Source organism: Gopherus flavomarginatus, chromosome 1 (genome assembly GCF_025201925.1).
Source record: "Gopherus flavomarginatus isolate rGopFla2 chromosome 1, rGopFla2.mat.asm, whole genome shotgun sequence".
Lineage (NCBI taxonomy): Eukaryota > Metazoa > Chordata > Testudines > Testudinidae > Gopherus > Gopherus flavomarginatus.
The window spans coordinates 26154915-26176495 of record NC_066617.1 but is presented as its reverse complement, the minus strand read 5'-3'; the positions used below and the strand labels follow the sequence as shown (position 1 = coordinate 26176495).

Below are 21581 nucleotides of genomic sequence, written 5' to 3'. Positions count from 1 at the left end.
GCAATGTGGCTAAATCACAGGTCTGGGAATTGGGAGATTTAGTTTCTGTGTCCAGATATACAAGGGACTCTTATCTTGGGCAAATCTTTTAATCTCTGTCCATTTCCTCATTCTTGAAATGGGAATATTTCCTCATCACCTTGAGATATGAGGCTTAATTAATTTTTTTGAGATCCACATATTGAATGAACTGTTAAATTGCATATTAGTTTGTTCAAGACTGTTGCATAAAATTGGGGCGATTAGAGGCAGCAAAGTAAGGGACTATAAAATGAGAATTTATAATAAGTCCTGGTCTTCTGTTCTACTAGTACTGACCATATTATGTTACACTAACCTATTTGGTAGGTTATTAATGGGATGAATAAAAGCGGGAGTACATTTGTCTTTTTTTCTTAAAGTTCTTTTAACCTTAGAGAGAAAATGGTATCTGAACTCTTCAAAAATAGCAGGTGACATGCATAAGACACTTTTCCTTCCTATACCTGATTGCTTTGCTATTGCAGGGCAATCACAAAACTTTTTGCTGTGCGCGAGTACTAGTGTCCTGTTAGTATGCTGGCAAATGTACCAGGTAGATCAAACTGATGACCCTGACTGCCTCTGCAAATTACCTGATGATGATTAACACTATAGCTTGAAGACCTAGCATTTACGGCTTATGCTGATGTAATACAAATACTAACTTTGAAAATTTGAAATGCACAGTTAGTTTTTTGGGCAAGTTAACATTAGAGGCCCTCTGGTACCTTCTCTCAAATATGAGATAGATAGATAATTTATGAATGGTGGTTTTAAATGATTGATTGATTGAAAGCTAATTTTGACCCACCATAAGTAAGGAAGCATCTGAAGGGCACTCTAATACACAGATTGGTTTACATCTTCTTGTGTTCCCATAAAAGACTGGTCAGCAGATAGAAGGGTCATGGGAGTGGGGTAGGGAGTGGCACAGAGGGCATGTCTAAACTTCAAAGAAAAACCTGCAGCTGGCTCATATCAGCTGACTGGGGCTGCAGGGTTGTTTCATTGCAGTGTAGACTCCTAGACCTTTAAGGTCAGAAGAGACCATTATGATCATCTAGTATGACCTCCTGCACATGGCAGGCTACAGAATCTCACCCACCCACTCCTGTAATAAACTCCAAACCTATGTCTGCGCTATTGAAGTCCTCAGATCATGGTTTAAAGACTTCAGGGTGCAGAGAATTCTCCAGCAAGTGCCCCATGCTGCAGAGGAAGGCAAAAAACCCTAGGGACTCTGTTGATCTGCCCTGGAGGAAAATTCCTTCCTGACTCCAAATATGATGATCAGCTAAACCCTGAACATGTGGGTAAGACTCATCAGCTAGAGACCCAGGAACTTAGATCCCACCCCATCTAACACATCTCGTCACAGGTCATTGGGCATATTTACTGCTAATAGTCAAAGATCAATTAATTGTGAAAATTAGGCTATCCCATCATACTATCTCCTCCATAAACCTATCAAGCTTAGTCTTGAAGCCCGATATGTCTTTTGCACCCACTGCTCCCCTTGGAAGGCTGTTCCAGAACTTCACTCCTCTGGTGGTTAGAAACCTTCTAATTTCAAGTCTAGACTTCCTGATGACCGGTTTATATTAGTTCTTGTGTCCACATTTGTACTGAGCTTAAATAATTCCTCTCCCTCTCTGGTATTTATCCCTCTGATATATTTATAGAGAGCAATCATCCTTCTTAAACATGGGAGACCAGGACTGCACACAGTATTCCAGATGAGGTCTCACCAGTGCCTTGTATAATGGTACTAACACCTCCTTAGTTCTCCTGGAAATACTCGCCGGATGCATCCTAGGGCCGTGTTAGCTTTTTTTACGGCTGTATCACATTAGTGGCTCATAGTCATCCTGTGGTCAACCAATACTCCTAGGTGCTTCTCCTCCACTGTTACTTCCAACTCATGAGTCCCCAGTTTATAACAAAAATTCTTGTTGTTAATCCCTAAGTGCATGACCTTGCACTTTTTCACTATTAAATTTCATCCTATTACTATTAATCCAGTTTACAAGGTCGTCTAGATCTTCCTGTATGATATCCTGGTCCTTCTCTGTATCGGCAATACCTCCCAGCTTTGTGTCATCTGCAAGACTTCTGGACTCAAGCTGCAGCCTGAGCTCTGGGACCCTCCCACATTGCAGGGTCCTAGAGCCTGGGCTCTAGCCTGAGCCCAGAAATCTACACTGCAGTGGAACAGTCCCGCAGCCCAAGTGAGCTGATACGGGCCAGCTGCAGATTTTTCATTGAAATGTAGACATACCTTAAGGGAACAGCTTCGTGTGTGTGTGTGAGTGAGAGAGAGAGAGAGAGAGAAAGAGAGGGTGTTAGCTGCTGAACCTAGTGTGTGGGGGATGGTTCTTAAATCCACAGAAAAGAAAATGATTTCTTTACCTTGCAATAGGCCGCCTCCTCTCCCTCTCCTTCTACAGATCTCCTAATGTCGTAGGAAGAGGATCCCTGCTTCTGTATCCCTTGAGGGGGAGACAAAGTGAGGACGAGGTGGAGGAAGGAGGTAGATGGGCACTGTTCCTTTCTTGAGACTTGTGCACACAAGGAAATCACACTTTTTCCAGTACAATCTGCCTTGTGTCCACACACACATGAGCTTCTGGCTGCTTATCTTGCTAACTAAATTATTAAGCCACTTCAGAATTGACTTAACTCAGTTTTTTGTCGAAATTCAATTGGTGTAAGCTCCATGTGGATGCATTGCCATTCCGATATAAGAAGTTCAATTCAGTTAGTTTTTCTACGGCTATCCCATGCTGCAGTTGGTCACGGCTGAAGTGACTTGTCTGGTTAATTATGCACACTCCAGAGTCAGGGTCCCCTAGATAAGATATCCTGTGTCTTTGCCTCCTACCTACACCCTCAAATCTATTGTTCTGGTGTTTGCCCATGTTGTCTTTTTTTGTGATTCAGACTCATTGCAAGGTGTGAGGCAGTTGTAGTCCCTCCTGCTTTCACGTGGTCCTGTAAACAGGTCCTTGGACTGAGTTTTGCCATGAGGAGAGAGAGCACATCCAATGGTCACTAGAATGCTAAGGTTTACTAAATGAAGGAAATGGGTTACTCCTAGGGCAGATCTCTGTGCCAGAGCAAAGCCAAGGAGCAGCAGCAGAACTATAAAATACATGGGATGACAAGGCCTCTGGCAATATGCGTACTACATATGCGTTCTATGAGGGGTTGGATTTTTGTTTAAAGGTTCTTTAAGCCTACAGGAGGGGAGAACCTCCGACAAGTTTTAGGTGGCCTCTTGGTTTTCAAGATGAGCCTTACGAAGTTCTGAAGTCTTTTTTTTCTCCATAAAGTTCTAGTAGTGCACCTCTTAATGACTGGGTTATATTCTGATCAGTCTCTGAGGAAAAGGGCTAGGGAAAGTGTAGGGTTCTAGCAGCCCTCTGTTGGCTTAATTAAGCATGACAGGGATGACATTACCTGACACAATTCTAAAAAGAGAAATGTAATAACTTTTTTGATAGGCAAGGTTACTGTTCAGAACCATAGTAAAAGTACTAAATCACTGTTACAGGAGTCCAGTGAGGTAATCTTTCTTTTTTGCTACAAATTGGCAAAACATTATAAGGAAACTATTTACCTGGTGTCTTCTAATGGATCCTAATTCAAGAACCAACTCTGTTTTTGTTTTTGTAGTGGAAAGAGACTGTTTGCTTCTGCTGTCCCCGGCAGGGTAGGTGGAGTCCTTCCTCAGCGCTTCCTTGGTCATGCGGCAGTAGTTCATTCCTTACTTCTGCTGTTCCAGCTCTCTCAGAATTTTTGGTAGGCTTAACTTTTTTTAGTGGGCTTCCCCAACTGAAACAGAAAAATGGAAATTGCTGGAGTTGCATTACTTCACTTTTCATCTGCTGGGGATCCTGCTTGATATTCAGACTTCCCCAGTGACTTTGGGAAAATATATTTTTATCTTTTTCACACTTAGTGGAATTGGGAGCATGCCGCTCCTACTTTTTCTTTTAAATTTAACCCTTTATTTGGTTTGCTTTCATTTCCTTCATATTCTATATGATGCTTCATGTGAACACTTCCTCACTCCCCTTTTCTTTCCTCAGTGAAGTAGGAATTGGTAGACTTATTTCACTTTCAGAACATAGACAGTAGGAACTTCCTCAGACTTTCCCATTCCAGCTATCATTATAAACTTCTGGAAGTTTCTGATCAACTTCCTTGCAAGTCATCCAGTATCTCATTAGATTAAGCAGTAGTGATCAATAGGATACATTTAAGTGCACATGAAGTGCTAGGGCAGTGGTAGTGATGGTGGAATTCTCTTGGAAGTTCCAGGCATACAGAAGTTTGGTTTTGAAATATAAAACTTAAACTGAGAGAAGCTTCACTTGCTGAGAAGAATTGAGGGAGTTTATACTTATCTTGAAGGCAAATCCTGTTCCTATTTTGTTCCCACAGAACATTCTTATAGGTTTTATTTTGTGAGGGGACAGGACATGGAGAGCATATATAGAAATGCACAATAGAATCCAGCTCTGCATGCTATTATTCAGCAGAAACTTGGGTTGAGGTTGATTGCTGCTGTACGGAATACCTGATCGTTCTTCTGCACATATTTAAGATACAAGTGGCATAGTCCTTAGCCCTAAAACTGGAGTTGGTGGCCTTGTTTGCCGTGCTGATGCAATGTCCTGTTTTCCTCCTCTTCCAGTCCCTGGCAGAACTCCCTAGTGCTCAGGCTCGGTTTGGAGCCTTAAATTTGTAAATTCATACCTCTCTTCAGGCTGTTTCCTTCATATTCAAAAAACCAAAACTGTATTTGTATATGTCTAGAAGGCTTTCTTTGGAACCATGAAGACTAAACCCTTATACATTTTTCAGAAACTTACAGAAATGTAAGGAAGCCTTTCTTTGCCGTTCACGACAGAAAATGTCCTTCTCTCCACTGGCGAGGAGATTTCTAGAATAACGTTTCGGATTCCAAGTTCTATCCTTCCAGGATTTTGTTCTTCCCTGCTTAAAGGGACACCAGCCAAATCTTTCTGGCTGTTCTGAATAAGAAGAAAATAACCCTTTCTGTATTCCAAAAATGCTGTGTGTTTTGTTTGCACACAAGTCTAGGAGGCCTGCTCTTGTGTGTTTGCCTGCACTTCATATATGCAGGTGTCACAACCAATGAAGTCGTGTTCTTAAACTGTTAAACATTCCTCTGTATCTACATAACCAAATAAGTGGATTTCAAATGGATATTTGAGATTTCACTTTTTAAAAGTACTAGACTGCCCCTCCTCATTTTAATACTAAGACCAATATTCTACATACACTCTTAATTTTTTCCTAAGTGTAGCACAGTCGGTGTTAGTAACATTTGACTATCCTTTAACAGTAATTTTGATAAATATTTTGCCTTATGGCAGTTCTCTTTAAATCAAAGGGAGGAGGCAGAGGAAGAACACTTAGAATGTAATCTGTGATTGACTACTGTTGTGGGTTACTATCTGGAAAACTAATGCAAAGCAGCTACAGCCTTTGACATTCTACAAGGTCCTAAAGCTTGTTGCTTCCAGTACTAAACCAGACCGGTTAAACCTCTCTTGCGTCTTCATAGGCTTAGGGATACTATATTCAAAATGAACAGGAGTACTTGTGGCACCTTAGAGACTAACAAATTTATTTCAGCATAAGCTTTCGTGGGCTACAGCTCTCTTAAAGCTACAGTTCACTTCCGAAGAAGTGAGCTGTAGCCCACGAAAGCTTATGCTGAAATAAATTTGTTAGTCTCTAAGGTGCCACAAGTACTCCTGTTCTTTTTGCGGACACAGACTAATATGGCTGCTACTCTGAAACCTATATTCAAAATGTGGTTGTTACCATTTGTTTTGCATGTATTATGCTTCCAAGACTGGGAATAATCTGACTGATTTGTTTTATGATCATTCATTTTAAAACACTATATGTATAGAAAGCCCCTAGTAGGCCTTGGGCTAAATTTCATAATTCTGAACAGGATTGTCCTTCCCTCAGATTTCACGTTGCTGGAAGGCAAAATTAGAAAATTGTTGATAACGGCAAGATACCTGGTTATAGATAATTACTGCATTTTCCAGTATTAGTACATTAAGTGCTGTTTATTGTATAAATGAGAATTACCCATTCCCTATCTTTAAAAGAACAAACAACCCCCCCCCCAAAAAAAAACAAAACAAAGCCCACACCTATCTCTTCCCTTCCCTCTCCCCACCCCTTGAAATAAAAGTAAGCCTGTCTGATTTGGAGAGGGACTCTGCATTTCTCATTTCATTCTGAGTTAGTTCAGTAGATATTCCTTTGTTTGTATCTTGGGATGGGGGTGGGAACAAAGATTTCCTTGCAGTGGGATTCTTTGTGTTGATCTAACAGCAGAGTATGCTGTTAAACAGTCATAATTTCTTGTTTTAGTTGATTGATTGCATTTCAGTGGTAGGTGTAGTGTTTAAATAGTATATAAAATAAATAATGTTAAATATAGCATGAAGCCTGTATCAACATGAATTTGAAACTCCTTCATTCTTCAAAAGTGGTGGATTATGTAGCTCCTCCAAACTAATACAGCTGAAACCTTTATAGCCAGGGTTTTATGACATATATGAGATGCATATTTTACTTCCTTTTTTTGGAAATGTTCAAAAATAGTCTCTCTAAGCCCCACTGAAGTCTTTGGCTAGGAGGTGCATCAAATGAGCACTACAACTGTATGTCATTAGTTTGGGACTCTCTTCTAAATTTCTTCTTATCTTGGATACATTTGCAGCATTGTCTGTGACCAAGTTTGTGTGCTAGACATTTGAATTTATTTTCAGTTTGTTATAGCTTTTACTGCTGCTACTTGTAAGTATTCTGGTGTGTGTGCATTTTCTGATGTATCAGTTCTTTCTATAAGGAAGACATTCTCTTCTATTGTCAGGCAAGCACATACAACAGGATAATTGTGGACCTTGCTCCACCAATCAAGACTCAGGTTAACAATTTCACCCTCTAGACATCTTGCACACTGCTCAATTTCTTTCATACACTTTATCCAGCAATTTGCCTGTGACATCTGCTCTGTTGCGTGGACTGTAGCCTGGTCTTAATGACTGAACCATTTTAATGAAGAGTGGGTTCTTAATCATACGGAAAGGAGAGTTTGTTGCATAAGCAAACCGGGCATTTTTTTCATCAATTACCTCTCTTTGTAATCTGCTGGTTCTTATCCCAAATTTATCTATGGTTGTTTCTAGATGATGGAGAATTTTTTTCCTTCTTTTTTCTACAGGTGATATACTGTGGCTATGTGACATACATGATACTGAAACACTATCATTGGCAGATAACTTTGAAACTATAGAAAATGGTGGTGATCTTCAGAATGCTGTAGGTTGAGGATGGATTCTCCTAAACAAAATAAGTCAATGCAGTTATTTAATTATTATTACCATACTCCTCATTTAGTATTACTCCTTGTATTCACTGACAGTACTACTTTAAAGATGAAATTGTAAAAGGATGATCTGCTTATTTCAGCTATTTATTTTTTTAACACAACTGTGTCTAAAATGATAGTACCATAGAGTAACAACTATATTTTTTGCTGAAACATGAGAATTCAAGAATAGTCCAGAAGGAAGACAGGCAGTCCTTAAGAAAGAAGTAGGAAATAAAGTTTACCAATCTGAGGATCCTGCATGTTCAGACATGTTCCTTTCATTATATTCAACGCAGCTTCCTCCGAAGAAGGAACACTTTTAGTGATGTTTCATTTGGGCAACCAGGCCTTGCATTTCTTTGTTGCACTGTTCGCATTTTGCATGCATGCCTGTCTTACCCACAGGTCTCTCTTACGGCCTGCAGCCATTATAGGTTTTCCCTTCTAGTGAGAGAATGGTATGGTAGATCTCAAATCAATGAAGGCTACACTCAGAAAGACCTGGAATATGCTGCTCAAACAGTTTCACTTTTGTTTCTACTGCCTGTCCCCCTCTCCTCACATTTATCTCCAGACTTCTTCTCCATCTCCAGGTCTATTCCGCCCCCAACAATCTTCTATTCATTGAACTTTTTGAAACTTTACTTTACTTTACTTTTAGAGAGAAGTAAGGGATTGACTGTGTACACAAATTTGCAGAAGGACAATAGGGTTGAGGTCTGTTATTTCTTACCTCTATATATTATTTATTTATTTAAAAACATTTTTGCTGTTAACAAGCGTATTCTCTCTGGAGACACAAATCCATAGTTTGAGAACTGCAAAACTAAGCATCTCTGATGGTATCTTCTAGACTGAGCATTGAGTCCCCTTGGGTAGACAGAAAGATTAATCTATACAGAAGCCCGTAAAACCCCATAAGATTAGATTTCTAAATCCATGAACTATTGTAACTCATTTACAAAACTTTTCTTAAACATTACATGAATATATTGTCTTATACTATAGAATTTATAATCCATATTCCATGATGAGATAGTTTTAATTAAGATATCTTTGAGCTATAATCTATTTTTAGGTAGGTGTTCCTTTCCCTCAAAAAGCATTTTATCAAAAAAATCAGATTTTTTTAAAATAATTGATTTTTTATTTTATTTGTATCCACCCTGGTTAGGTTATTTGCAATCTCAAACTTTCCCCTTGTGATCAGCTGAGGTTAGCACAGGTGCTTGAACTAAATCTTCAGATGTTAATGCCATGAGTGAATTGTGGGGGCTGGACACTTCTGGTTTTGGGTTTTTGGCTCTGGACATGGCTCCCTCTTCAGATTTAATGAATCACAAACTTACTGATATTCAAAGATGGTCCAAGTGCTATTTTCTCAAGCAGGGAGGGGACGAGGTGATTTGGTGGTTTTGTGGACAATGGTGTTTGTCCTTTGCAAGGTATAATTATGTTGTGTGTTAGACATGATATACATACTTTGAGCCTTAATGTATGGTGCATGTCTTTTAAAACCAAAAACAAACTTACTTTTTTGTAAATATCTTGCTTAATATTACTTCACTAACATTTCAAACCCCCTCAGTCTCCACCTTCAAGAAACTGCTTAAAAGAAGATTGGGTATAGGTTTTTATTTGTCCTATTTTTACATTTTAAATCCTTTCAGACTGTCATCTCTCTGCTGCTAAACTATGCTGTATATAGTGTATATCTGTGGTGCTTAATAAATGATGATTGAAAGGAGTTTATTTTAACATTAGAGGTCAAGTTATGTATCTGCACCAAAAGGTTCCTAACATTGGTTTTATGGATGCAGACAACAATCTATATACAGACCGCTGTCAGCCCCATGCTCCCTTACTTCATATACATTTACAAAGTATGAATCCTGTGTTTGTGGAACACAGTTTCTATGTAACATAAAGGTCAAGCCTCTGAGCTTCAGGGTAGAATGCCCATCTGTGGCTACTTCAAGATTTTTTTGAACAGTCTCTCCACCGGTTTCCAGGTGATTCAGAATAAAGTTGGCTAACATCTGTCTTGGGTTTCCTGCTGTTGGCCTTGGATTTTTCAGCCACAATTCGATCCACTTATGCCAATATATTTTTAGATTACCCTATCAACATGTGGTTGAAATATATCCTAGAAGATTCTTATGATTAGTTTATATTTTATTTATAATTTGGAAGAATAAGCCAGAACCTTTACTGTTTTTCTTTTTCTGAGTGGAACCATATAATCTCATCAGTTCTCTAGTGCTCTGTTTTTCAAAAGTTTTTAAAAAAAAAAAGCAAAAGAAGGGAACCCACTGAATGTAATCTTAGATTTAATGACACTACTTTTTTTTTTTAAAACACCATTTGCTGTATATTGGCTCTTATCTTGGTAAAGGAGTTATGGATGTTTTGATAAATAAATAGCTGTTCTACATAAGTACTATAGTGCTTGAATTTTTTTCTCAAAAAGTTTTAAATCAACTTAAATAACAATATTGTGAACTGTGGGCCATATCTCAATTTTGGCATCTTCCCCAAAATTCCTTTTAATTTCATGTGAATTCAATATGTTGAATATGGAATGCAGCCTAAAATACCTCCAAAACTAGGTTCCATCTGAGTCCACTTTAAAATATGGTACTTCTTCAAGGGGCCTCTTCACATACCCATTCTTGATGTGCCAGAGGACTTGGACTGGCGCTTTCATGTCCCCTGTCCCTACCTTTGTGGTTCTGAACATTTGAAGAGTGCATCTGTAAAAGGAACATTGCACACAGACTACCTCATTTCCTTACAACTGTGATAGCAAGTGGATCAAGAACCTTGCCAGGTCCTTGAAATTGGATTTATTGGACTAGATCACTTCCAGTTCTGCTGACTTCTTTAATTAGGCATTAGGTTTTTTCTTTTTTAGGCTCAGGATCTGATACATTTCTTACTGAACCCCAACCACCTTCACCTGGATCCCCCTCAGAGTCCCATTACCATTGCACCGAGAACCCTCTCCCCAACAGGCCCCTGTGCATCCAGAACCCTCCATCCACCGCACCTGGATCCCCCCGATTGAGCCGCTCACACTTAATTTTCCCCACACAGAACCCTCTCAACTCACACCAGGACCCCCTCCACGCTAATCCCCTCTACTCTTGGGTCCTGTCTTGCTGAGCCTGCCTGCCCACACCTGATGCACCTGGCACAGAGAGGCAGGGCCCTGGGGTGTTTCTGGGCCAAGCTCAGTCCTTGCACTGCATCAGGGTTTGGTTCAGCCTCACTGCTGACTCAGTGTCCCAGGCAGAGCTGCCCAGTGATTTCTTACCTGTGTGCAGCCAGTGGCCTATGCTCCGCAAGGCTGGAATCTCCACATTTATTTCACAAATAAAATTTGTGGAATTTCAAAATATTTTGATGCAGAACTTTTAATTTTTTGGCACAGAACATCCTCAGGAGTATTAACGGAAAGTAATTAACTTTTTTCCTTGCTCTGTGTGCATTACCCTCACCCTCAGGACAAGAAAGGACTACTAGAATTGCCTCCTTGCTATGCTGTTGAGGAGGCATTAGTGGCTAAACCTTCTGGCTTTAAAATGCATGGTTCCTCAAGTGCGGTGACAGCAGCTTCAGCTCTGACCTTGCTGAGGGGGTTAAAAAGCCTGGTATGGTGTCAGTCACTGTGAATCCATAAAGATTTACTCATGGGGAAATTCTGCACCAAAAAACTGTGCGCACAATATTTTAAAATTCTGCATATTTTATTTGTCAAAATAACACAATATAATCATGCCAGTTTCAATTATTTTGGTAATTTATTTCAAAATACCTGTCAGCAAGTATGTTTGTAGCAGTACAGACCAAAAAAAGATTCTGGTAATTTTTTTTTGACAAGTAGATTCCTTACTAAGCATATTAATACAGAACTTTGTGTAATACAGTTCTGTATTGTAATTTAAATGAATTTCCTGCACTCATCAGAAACCGTGCAAAGGTTTAGGGGGAGTCAGGGGTAGCAGAGGAGCCGAGGTAGAGGGAAGGCGCTTGGAGTGAACTTGGAGGTTTGTTGGATGTGGGTTTGGGAAGTATGGAACAGGTTTCTTGGGGGGATGGGCGGTATTCAGGTTTTGGGCAGCCTCCCCCATACAGAACCTGGCTGACCCCAAGCCTCTCCCATTCAATCAGGCACATCTGCCCTGTCCCCAAACCCCACCCCCATCCTCAGGGGTCTCTTCAGCCTCCTCCTCCCCCATCCCATGTGGCCTTGCATCTCCACTACCATTCAACCCCTGGCTCAACGCTGTCACCCCACTAGCTCCTGAGCCTGTGCCCCAGTCTCTGACCCCCCCCCCCACCAGCTCTGTGTGCCCCACTCTTTCTGTCCTAACCTGGCTCTGCGACCAGGGTGCTGTGATGAACTTCTCCTGAGGGCATTCTGTTCACAAGCACAGAATCTTTTTCCCCCCCCAGAAAATACATTCTGCCCAAGAGATGCAGCAGTTCCAACTTTTCCAACCAGAGTCCACTACGGCACCAGAACCGCCAGCTGCGTTCATGCTGCTGGTGGTTCTGGTGCTACTGCGGACTCTGGCTGGTAAAAGGTAGAACTGCAGCACTTGGGCAGAATGTATTTTCTGCTGTAGGTGAGGTGGAGACGGGGGAGAATTCTGCACATGCACAGGGATGCAGAATTCCTCCAGGAATAAAGATTGCATTTTACTGATCGTAAATGCTTAGCCCCAAGAGTTGGCCTCTGCTGAAAGGGCCAGTCCTCAGGAGCATACACCTATGGATCCAGTACTTACTGTTCCATGTAATGAAGTGCAAAAACTTAATTATATGGCTCAGTCTTTAGAGGTCAGAGCCATGGCAAATAGTGATAAAACCCAGACTGAATTTAAAGGAAGGAAAATTAAAACTGAATATTGAGACAATCTTCCAGGTAAGCACTGTTAGGTTGTGGAAAAGTGATGGAAGCCCTAATGCTTGGGACACTTAAATTTTAAAAAGAATTCTTGTTGTGCCAATACAATATTGCAAAAGGAGAGGCTTAGCTGGCATGATATTTCTCTTCCATTTCCATCTGAAACTAACATCTAATTGCTGTTTATGCTACACTGCAACCAGGGCATTCCATGTGAAAGATCTTGGATCTCCGTATTTGGCTGGAGTGTTTGTTTCAAACAGCTCAGCGGTAGTGACAAATGTAAAAATAACTCGAATCTTTCAAGTATCCTTTGAAGTTTCATTTGCAACGTGGAGTATTCAGGTTTAGGATATTAAGAGGATGGTTTGGTGCAGGGTTGCTGTTGTGGACATGTCTGTAGGAAAATGCAAATTCCAATTTTTCTTCCGGATTTCTTTGGAGGCTAAGAAATAGACAAAATATTTAATGAACCTGTGAACTTCAAGAAATCAAATCTACTTGCAATGAAATATAAACATAGCCATAAGTACTGGCTTGTGGTGAATATGCATAAACTGTTTTAACCACTGATACCTTACCAGTGTATAAAAGGTTGAGTACTGTTGGTTCAACAGACCCAGAAAACAGATGTTTAGCATAGCTAGACAAACTTTCAATATTGTACAACAGATATGAGATACCTGTAAATGTTTTGTTGTCCAAGTCCTGTGATTTAAATATCTCTTCCTTTCCCACTCCCTCCCCAGACTGATTAGACGCTTTGTGTAGTATGGAACATGCGTGTGACAATTTCCTGTGAAACTCTTCTGTTCCTGCTCAGTCTTAAAATGTTTCCCTTTCAGATGAAATCAAAGACAAAATTAAAGAGAGGGACAAAGAGAAGCAGAAAGAAAAGAAGAAACATAAAATAATGAATGAGATCAAGAAAGAGAATGGTGAGGTCACATTATTGCAGAAAGGTAGGTTCAAACAAAATAGCAGTGTTCATCAGTAATGTGTTAATGTTTAAAATAATTGTATATTTCCAGTGAATGCTGAATTTTTGTGGCACTTCTCATATTTTAATGAAAAGCCCATTTTCCAGATGGTTGTAATGAGGCAGTGTGAATGCTGCAAATTGAAAACTGAAAATCTGCTTTGGTCATATGTGCTATTAAATAGGAAAAAAAGTATTTTCTCCCTGATATCATAGTTTAAATGCCCCATACATCATACTTTGCAACATGTCATGCAGTCTCACAAATAATTGGCTCATTTACCATTGGATTACATTTGTTTCCCTCTGCGGGCTTCATATAGAGGTGAAAGGCTGTTTTCTTCCAGTTATTTTTGATGAAGTAGAAGAGATTTCTAATTGTGATCTGAAGACTGAGTTCAAAGCCTGCTTATGACCCATGGTGTGTGTGTGGGTTCTTTCTAAATTGTTTTGATGACCATGAGATTAATTGTAACTTTTGAAATGAAATGATTTTAAAGTGTAAAGCCATCATATTTAGACATAATCTTAGATGCTGTGTTAATATTTGTTGCATTTTTAGTGTCTTGTATTGTGGTTAATGGGAGCTGTTCCTTTTAGAGCAGGGGGCTGGATACCTCAGGGCATTGCTAGTGAGCTACAAAGCCTTTCACAAGTAAATCATCAGATGAAGCCAGCCTACCACAGTAGGGATTAAAAGTTGCTCCCATTTATTGGCTGTTTTGTGATCCCTATACAAGATGAGTTTGGTGGGTCTCAGTTCCAGCACCAGCATGACAAATTCACTAATTAGCAGATGTGCACTAATTAGCAGATTCAACATAAGCAGAGATCTGCATGGGCCACAGAGACTGAACTTCTCTGTTACTCCTAAAAGTTCCTAATTTCTTCCATGTCAGAATGAAGCATGCTCGGAGGGCAATGTCAGTGGGAAGCTTGCCGTGCTTGAGTCTTGTAAATGAACAGCATGACTGCCCTGATAAATGAAGTCCTCTGATATTTCTCCATTATTGAATCGTTATTTTTTTAAGATGAAATTTGTGGTTATATGGAAATTAGCTTATTAAAGCCTAGCTGAGAGTTTTGTTGTGATATTGCTGTTTTTGGAGAGTGTCATGAGGTTCTAAAGGTGAGAAAAGAATGCTCTGCCAGCTAGCAAAACTTTTTTTGCTCCTTAGTAACTCGGGGAACTGACAAAATCCAATAATTGTATACAAATAGTTCTCCTTTGAGGATTAGATTTGGCACTAGGGAAGGGGGGATTTTTTTTTTTAAAAGTATAATTAAGAAATTCTAATCATGCTTTTCTAGCAGGGTTGCAGATCTTAATGAAGTTCTGCTCTTTTTATGAAGCCACGTGGTTAAACATGGTGTGGTTCAGTTTTTGTAGCCATATAGCAGCTATTTTTAAATCCTGTTTTCATGTCTAAACCTATTAGGCTGTTTAATCATGTTTTGCGTTGGCACATTCTTGGAAAATTTGGTCAACTTTTCCCATATTGGTTGTGACTTTCTTTAACCCGGGGTGGGAAGGAATGCCAAACACCAAAAGGTCATGAAATAGAGTGAATTACACAGTATGTGCTGTATTTTAAGCATATTTATTCCTCAGGCAAAAAGCTATATGTGCTCCCCATAATAAAAGCTTGCAATTCTATAAGTTAAGACAAAATTGCTAATAATTCTCAATCTAACTGATTAGGCCTGCTACACTTTTGTATCTGACTGTAGGTATTGGTACACTCTAAGAAATTTTTGGTTTTTATAACACATAACCTATTAGTTTTTCAGCCTATCCAGCAACAGGATTCTGCACGCTTGCTTTACCCCTCTTGTTGTTTACCAATGATTGTACATATTCCCATCCATCTAGAATTTCTAGACACTTATTATTCTCTAGTAGGCCTAGTAGAAACTATAGCGTTACCATTTTCTTTTTATAGAATAAACTTCTTCGCTAATGGATTAAAATTGAAGTTTAAAGTTTAACTTCCAGTAGTAAACTTTCACTTGTTATAGTCCTGTAAATATTTGAGTGATGTAAGCTTAAAAATGAGCATCTGGTGGGTAGGTCTTTATAGGGTTTAAAAGAATTTTTTCAAATCCCTGGTTATGTGGTCACATAGGATTGTGAAGTAACCGAATAGCAGCCAAAAGCTACTTCCTTTCTATTCTCCCCTTCCCTCTCCCCATCAGGGAGCAGTGTGCAGAGGCATCTAGAGCCTCCCCTGCAAGGTGTAGCCAGAGCTAGACACCCAGGTAGGAGCCAGATGCCCAAGCAGAATATCTCACAGCTGATTACAGTAGGTAGACAGATCTGCCTCCTGATCCAAAGCAAGCAGCACCAGGCTAGCAACCCAACCGAAACCTTCCATAGGGTTGAGGACAAAAAGCAGCCAGGTAGACCCACTAGAGTTACTTAGATGTTAATTCTGGTAAGATGCCAAAACCACCCGGGAGAGTTGCAGTTCCTAAAGTTTGTTCCTCTGTGCTGCAGATTTGTCAGTCTTAAGATCTGATGTTAAGGAAATATGCTGCCATTTATGTATCTAAGGATATGCATATTCACCAAGCATGCAGATTAGGGCATTGGGTTATTTGCATAAAACTGCAGGAATTCTGAATCTCCAACCTTAACAGGTATGGACATGCTAGTGCAGCTCTGTGTGCAACATGGGGAGCAGTACAAGCTGAGAGATCCTGCTATACAGAGGATTGGGAGAAAGGAGGGAGGACTGGTCAAGTGGGCGTAGCAAGGGTTCTGTCTGCACTGCAGAGAGTACAGAACTAGCTGCTGGAAGGAATCCATGTGCCATTTTGTGGTTCAGGCAGTGGCAAAAACTGTTAGTTGCTGTGGTTGCAGATGGCTTGTCTACCTTCAGTTAAAACTATGTTAAAAGTTGTAGTGCAGAGAGAAGAGTCTTTTCTCACTGAACACATGTATGTATGTGTGTGTGTGTATGTATGCACAGATTAAATGCAAATTATATTTTTAATGTTCCTATGTTAATATGCTGCTTCCCTGATAACTCCATTCTTGTAATGATATATTTCCAGCCAAATTATAGAAGCAGAATTGTAATCTTTCCCTACCTTGTTCCTGTTCACCTCATTGAAATGTGAACTCAGGCTTTCTTTGTAGCTGCAATTTTGCATACTTATGGATGGAAATATCATAGAGAGGTCTTCTCGTCCAGTCCTCGGCACTCAGGGCAGGTTTAAGTATTATCCAGACCATCCCTGACAGATGACTGTCTAATGTGCTCTTAAAAACTTCCAGTGATGGAGATTCCACAACCTCCTTTAGGCAGTTTATTCCAGTGTTTAACTACCCTGACCCTGCAATTTTTCCTAATGTCCAACCTAAACTTCCATTTGTCCAATTTAAGCCCACTGCTTCTTGTCTCAGCCTCAGAGGTTAAGGAGGACAATTTTTCTCCCTCCTTGTAAGAACCTTTTAAGTACTTGAAGGAGGTGAGAGAACATAACAGTTCCCCCCCCCCCCCATAGGTCATGTTTTGTAGACCTTTAATAATTTTGTTGTTGTCCTCTCTACTTTCTCCAGTTTGTCCACATCTTTCCTGAAATATGGTGCCAGAACTAGATACAGTACTCCAGCTGAGGCCTAATCAGCATGGAGTAGAGTGGAGTTATTCCTCCTGTCTTGCTTACAGCACTCCTGCTAATATATCCCAGCGTGATGTTTGCTGCTATTTTTTTCCCCAACAGTGTTACACTATTGAGTCATATTTACTTTATCCACTATGACCCTCAGATCCCTTTCTGTAGTACTCCTTCCAAGGCAGTCATTTTCCATTTTCCATTTTGCATGTATGCAACTGATTGTTCCTTTCTAAGTGGAGTACTTTGCATTTGTCCTTATTGAATTTCATCCTATTTACTTCAGATCATTTCTCCAGTTTGTCCTCTTCATTTTGCATTTTAATCCTATCTTCCAGAGCTCTTGCAACCGCTCCCAGCTTGGTATCATCCACAAACTTTATTAGTGTAGTCTTTCTGCCATTATCTAAATCATTGATGAAGATATTGAACAAAACAGGATCTAGGATCGATCTCTGCAGGACCCCAGCGGTTTTCCAGTCAGTTATGCAGCCACCATCTAGGTTGTATTTGCCTACTTTGTTTATGAGAAGGTCATGCAAGACAGTATCAAAGGCCTTACTAAAGTCAAGATATACCATATTTACTGCTTTTCCCCTATCCACAAGGCTTGTTAACCTGTCAAAGAAAGCTGTTAAGTTGGTTTGACATGATTTGTTCTTGACATCCACGCTGACTGTTACTTATCACCTTATTATCTTCTAGGTGTTTGCAAATCGATTGCTACATTTTTTTGCCCCAGTATCTTTTTGGGTACTGACGTTAACTGACTGGTCTATACTTTCCCAATTGTCCTGATTCCCCCTTTTTATAGATTGGCTCTATATTTGCCCTTTTCCAGTCTTCTGGAATCTGTCCCATCTGTCATGATTTCTTGAAGATAATTGCTATCTCCTCAGTCAGCTCCTTGAGTATTCTGGGATGTATTTCATCAGGCCCTGGTGACTTGAAGAGATCTTACTTGTCCAAGTAATTCTTTAACTTTTTCTTTCCCTGTTTTAGCCTTAGAGCCTTAGATCCTATCTGATTTTCACTGGCGTTCACTGTATTAGACATCCAATTACTACTAAACTTTTTGGTGGAAAAAAGGGATAAGCCAGGTCTCCCAGAATAACCGGACCGACCTCTACACTAGTAGTGTCCACAGTACTCCTGAGGGCAAACAGTTTTCTCCATTTATTTAAATATAACTGAGTTATGAAAGATTCAGGCATCGTGGACCCTCCCAGACCATATTATATGTAATATGTGACAATCTTGCTCATTGATTATTCTAGGAATTCTGAATGAGTCCTTTGGTCCACACAACTCCATAGAGAGCTATTTTAATACATTAGTGAATTTTCACATCTCTTTGCTTCATATTTCTGGGCCCCCCGATGTGGGAGGGTTTTGTGTATATACCCTTAACTGTGATCATATAAATATGAAATGGAGCAGCCAGAGATGGAAGTGATCTATTTTAGAGGGTAGTCTGTTGCTTTCTGCTTTTTATCTGGATTGAAATTAGATTTCTCTTAATCTTAATACATCTTTTTAAAATTGAGATTTTTCCTAGTATGTTGATCAGTATTCTCCATGATAGATTCCTCTAATATCTGAGATTGCAAGCTATTTCCTTTGTATGGGTTTACATGTCTGCACTGGAATAATCTCATTAGAAAATGTTTCAACTAAGATGTTACACATATGCACGTAGTGTATGCGGTGTTCGCTAAGGATTTCCTATGGTCTGTTGCTTTGCTGCTTAGCATTGTGCATCCTAAGATTGTTTTTGCTGTGAATGTGGAAAGTCAGGTGGGTACAAATTTAGAAAAAAACAAAACTTATGTTTCCACTGACTCCGCCCCATACTTCCTTTGTGGGCTGGCTCATGCCATTTTTGTGTTTGTCATCAGCCTGGACCCAACTTGCTCTGTACCTCTATGGCGACAACTGTGAATATGCACAGGCTGCTTCAGTTGTATTACAGCACTTGGAGCCAGATGAATTCTGTATTGGACTTGTGTGTCACGCCACCAAGCTGATGTGGGAGCAGGAAAATATTCTATGGCAGCAGCAGATGTGGTGGTGGCAGGACAAGGTAGAAGAACTGGAGGATGCCAAGATGTTGGAATAAGACGACCAGTTCCTGGATCATCTACATAGCATTTTATGTCATTTGTGGGCCAGGAAATCTAGTGTGGATTGGTGGGAGAAGATGGTTCTGCAGAGCTCGAATGACCAGCAGTGGCAAGAAAACTTCAGAGCAGGAAGGGTTACCTTTTTTGAAACTAGTGTAGAACTGACCCAGGAGCTTCAGGGACAGCATACCAAGGTGCACTGCTCCATATCTTTGAAGAGACAGGTTGGCATTGGCATTGCCATCTGGCAGTTGACCACTCCAGAATGTTACCAATCTGTAGCCAACCAATTCAGTGTGGAGAAATCAACTGTTTGGGACTATTCTCATACAGGTCTGCTAAGCCATTAAGGTGCTGTCTAACCAGTTCAGGAAGCTTAGTAATGCTCAGATTATTGATGGTTTGCATGCATGAAGTTCCTAAACTGAATTGGGCACATGGTTCCATCAATTTCCCCATCATTTCCCTCCAGTCCCTTCCCTCCTGTCTGCCATGGTGCAACATTTATAAACAGCGAGGATTATTTCTTCATGGCGCTGCAGGAACTGGTGGACTACCGTGGCAGGTTTAAAGACATAAGTGCAGGGTGGTCTAAAAGGGTCCACGATGCTTGGATATTTCAGAACTCAGTCCTATTTAAATTAATGGAGAAAGAGAACTATTTGCCCCCCAGGAGTAATGTGAACGTTAATGGTGTGGAGGTTGGTCCGGTTATTCTGGGAGATTTGGTTTATCTCCAGATGCCTTGGCTAATGAAGCCATATGTAAGCTGCTTGTACAGAAGGAAGGAACATTTTAATTATCACCTCAGTAGTTGGTAGTCGTGTGCATTTGGCTATTTGAAAGGCAGATGGTACTGTTTGTGGAATAGATTGGAAGCAGCAGAAAAAGATGTTCCAACCATTGTAAGTGCATGTTTTGTTTTTGGACAGTATTTGAGAGAGCCAGAGGAAAGCCTTACTGATGGATGGGGAGACTGAGGTGTGGAGACTTGCTCTGAGGTCTGAACAGAGAGTAGGGGTTCCACAGAGAATATAAACACCCATAGGAATGCTGTCAGGGATGCCTACTGTTTGTATTTTGAGTCACATGCCTGAACATGTTAGCCTGGGGGGATGGGATGGGTGGTGAGATGCAGACATGAACTCTGGAAAACATTGTGTGCGTGTGTAGCGCCCCTCTCCACCTGATTATCTCCTTTAATGGCAATCCACTTACAGGTTCTGATGGACAGGTCTGGGTTCTTTTGGATCCCACCACCCACTCAGCAGGGTGAACCTTTTTTTCTTTTTTGTTATGAAATTATTTGGTGGTGCCTCCACCCCCCTCGCTCCTTCCTGGCAGGGTCACCAGGGCAGTCTGGGCAGAAAATTCTAGCTACAGAGAAATCCCCACTTGCCAGATAGTTGGAGACTGCCAAGAAAAAAAACAACACACAAAAATATATTCAACACAACAACTATATTAAACAGGCAACAAATACAACATAACAGGGTGAAACACTATTTTTAGGGTCACTGGTGCCCACACTTAAAATACCTGTGACTTGATGTAACAAGTGTAAAATTAGTGTCCTGTTGGTACACGTACTTTGCTAGGGCCCTTGATCTATAGAATTCTCTGCAGTGGTTTAGCAGTGTGACTGACTGGGTTCAGTACAGCCCAAAGGACCCACAAGTGGGAGGAGGTGGTGAATCCCTCCACGGGTGTAATAAGCAGTAGGTTATAAAATCCTCAAACCCTTACTCTCTGGCTTGAGGACACAGTTCAGGGAGTAGGGGGTCCCCAAAACAAATTCCCTGACTGACTAAAGACAGTGCACTCAAGATCTTCATGAATGATCTTCAGGTTTGAAGATGATGCTGGACTGCTCAGTCACTGCAGAGAGGCTATCATCTGCTGTCAGGGATCCTCCTCAAGCAGGAATCAGGCTGCATTGGTCCCGGGATCTTCCCTCATCACAAAGGGGCGCAGGGCTCAAGTTGTAGGTTATACAACTACCCTAACATCCAAACTGTAACCTCCTAGCCCAACCTCTAGTCACACACTCAGCAGGCAGCTTCCCTGGATTAGCAGAGCTGACCATGTGGTGACTTGTCTCACCAGGGGAGCTGGAGGTGAACCCAGCCTGGCTGGGGAAATTTCTCAGCAAACGCTACCAACTGGGAATCATCTGTGGGGAAGGAAAACCCAGCTGAGGGATATGCGGTCGGGTCTCTAGAGGCCAGTTCGCAGGCGGAACCCTGCTTGCAGGCCTGGGACTCGCCAGCTCCCCACACAACCAGTCCTGCCCTTGCCCTCACTGGCTTCTCCCCTCTGCTCAACTCCCTAGGTGGGGCATCTCACTCCCTATTGGTTGCCGGGCAGACTCTGAGTTTGCCTTGGCTCCTCCTCCCTGAGCAGCCAGCAGACAGAGCTCCAGGAATCTATGTAATCTCCTTGGGGGTTACACGTTTTGAAGTTTAATGTTCTTATATGCCTTTTATAAAACGT

General features: G+C 40.8%; 1 protein-coding gene across 3 annotated transcripts in view; it reads left to right on the top strand.

The window, feature by feature from the left end:
• The window catches only part of RSBN1L (round spermatid basic protein 1 like), a 100604-nt gene that overhangs the window by 6167 nt on the left and 72856 nt on the right, over window positions 1-21581 (top strand). For 2 of the 3 annotated variants that reach the window (XM_050936842.1, XM_050936844.1), the window contains exon 2: window positions 13211-13327. The exons of the other annotated variant lie outside the window; for it this stretch is intronic. In XM_050936842.1, the coding sequence (XP_050792799.1) occupies window positions 13211-13327 (117 nt within the window). The remainder of the gene's footprint in view (window positions 1-13210; window positions 13328-21581) is intronic. 3 annotated transcript variants of the gene reach the window in all.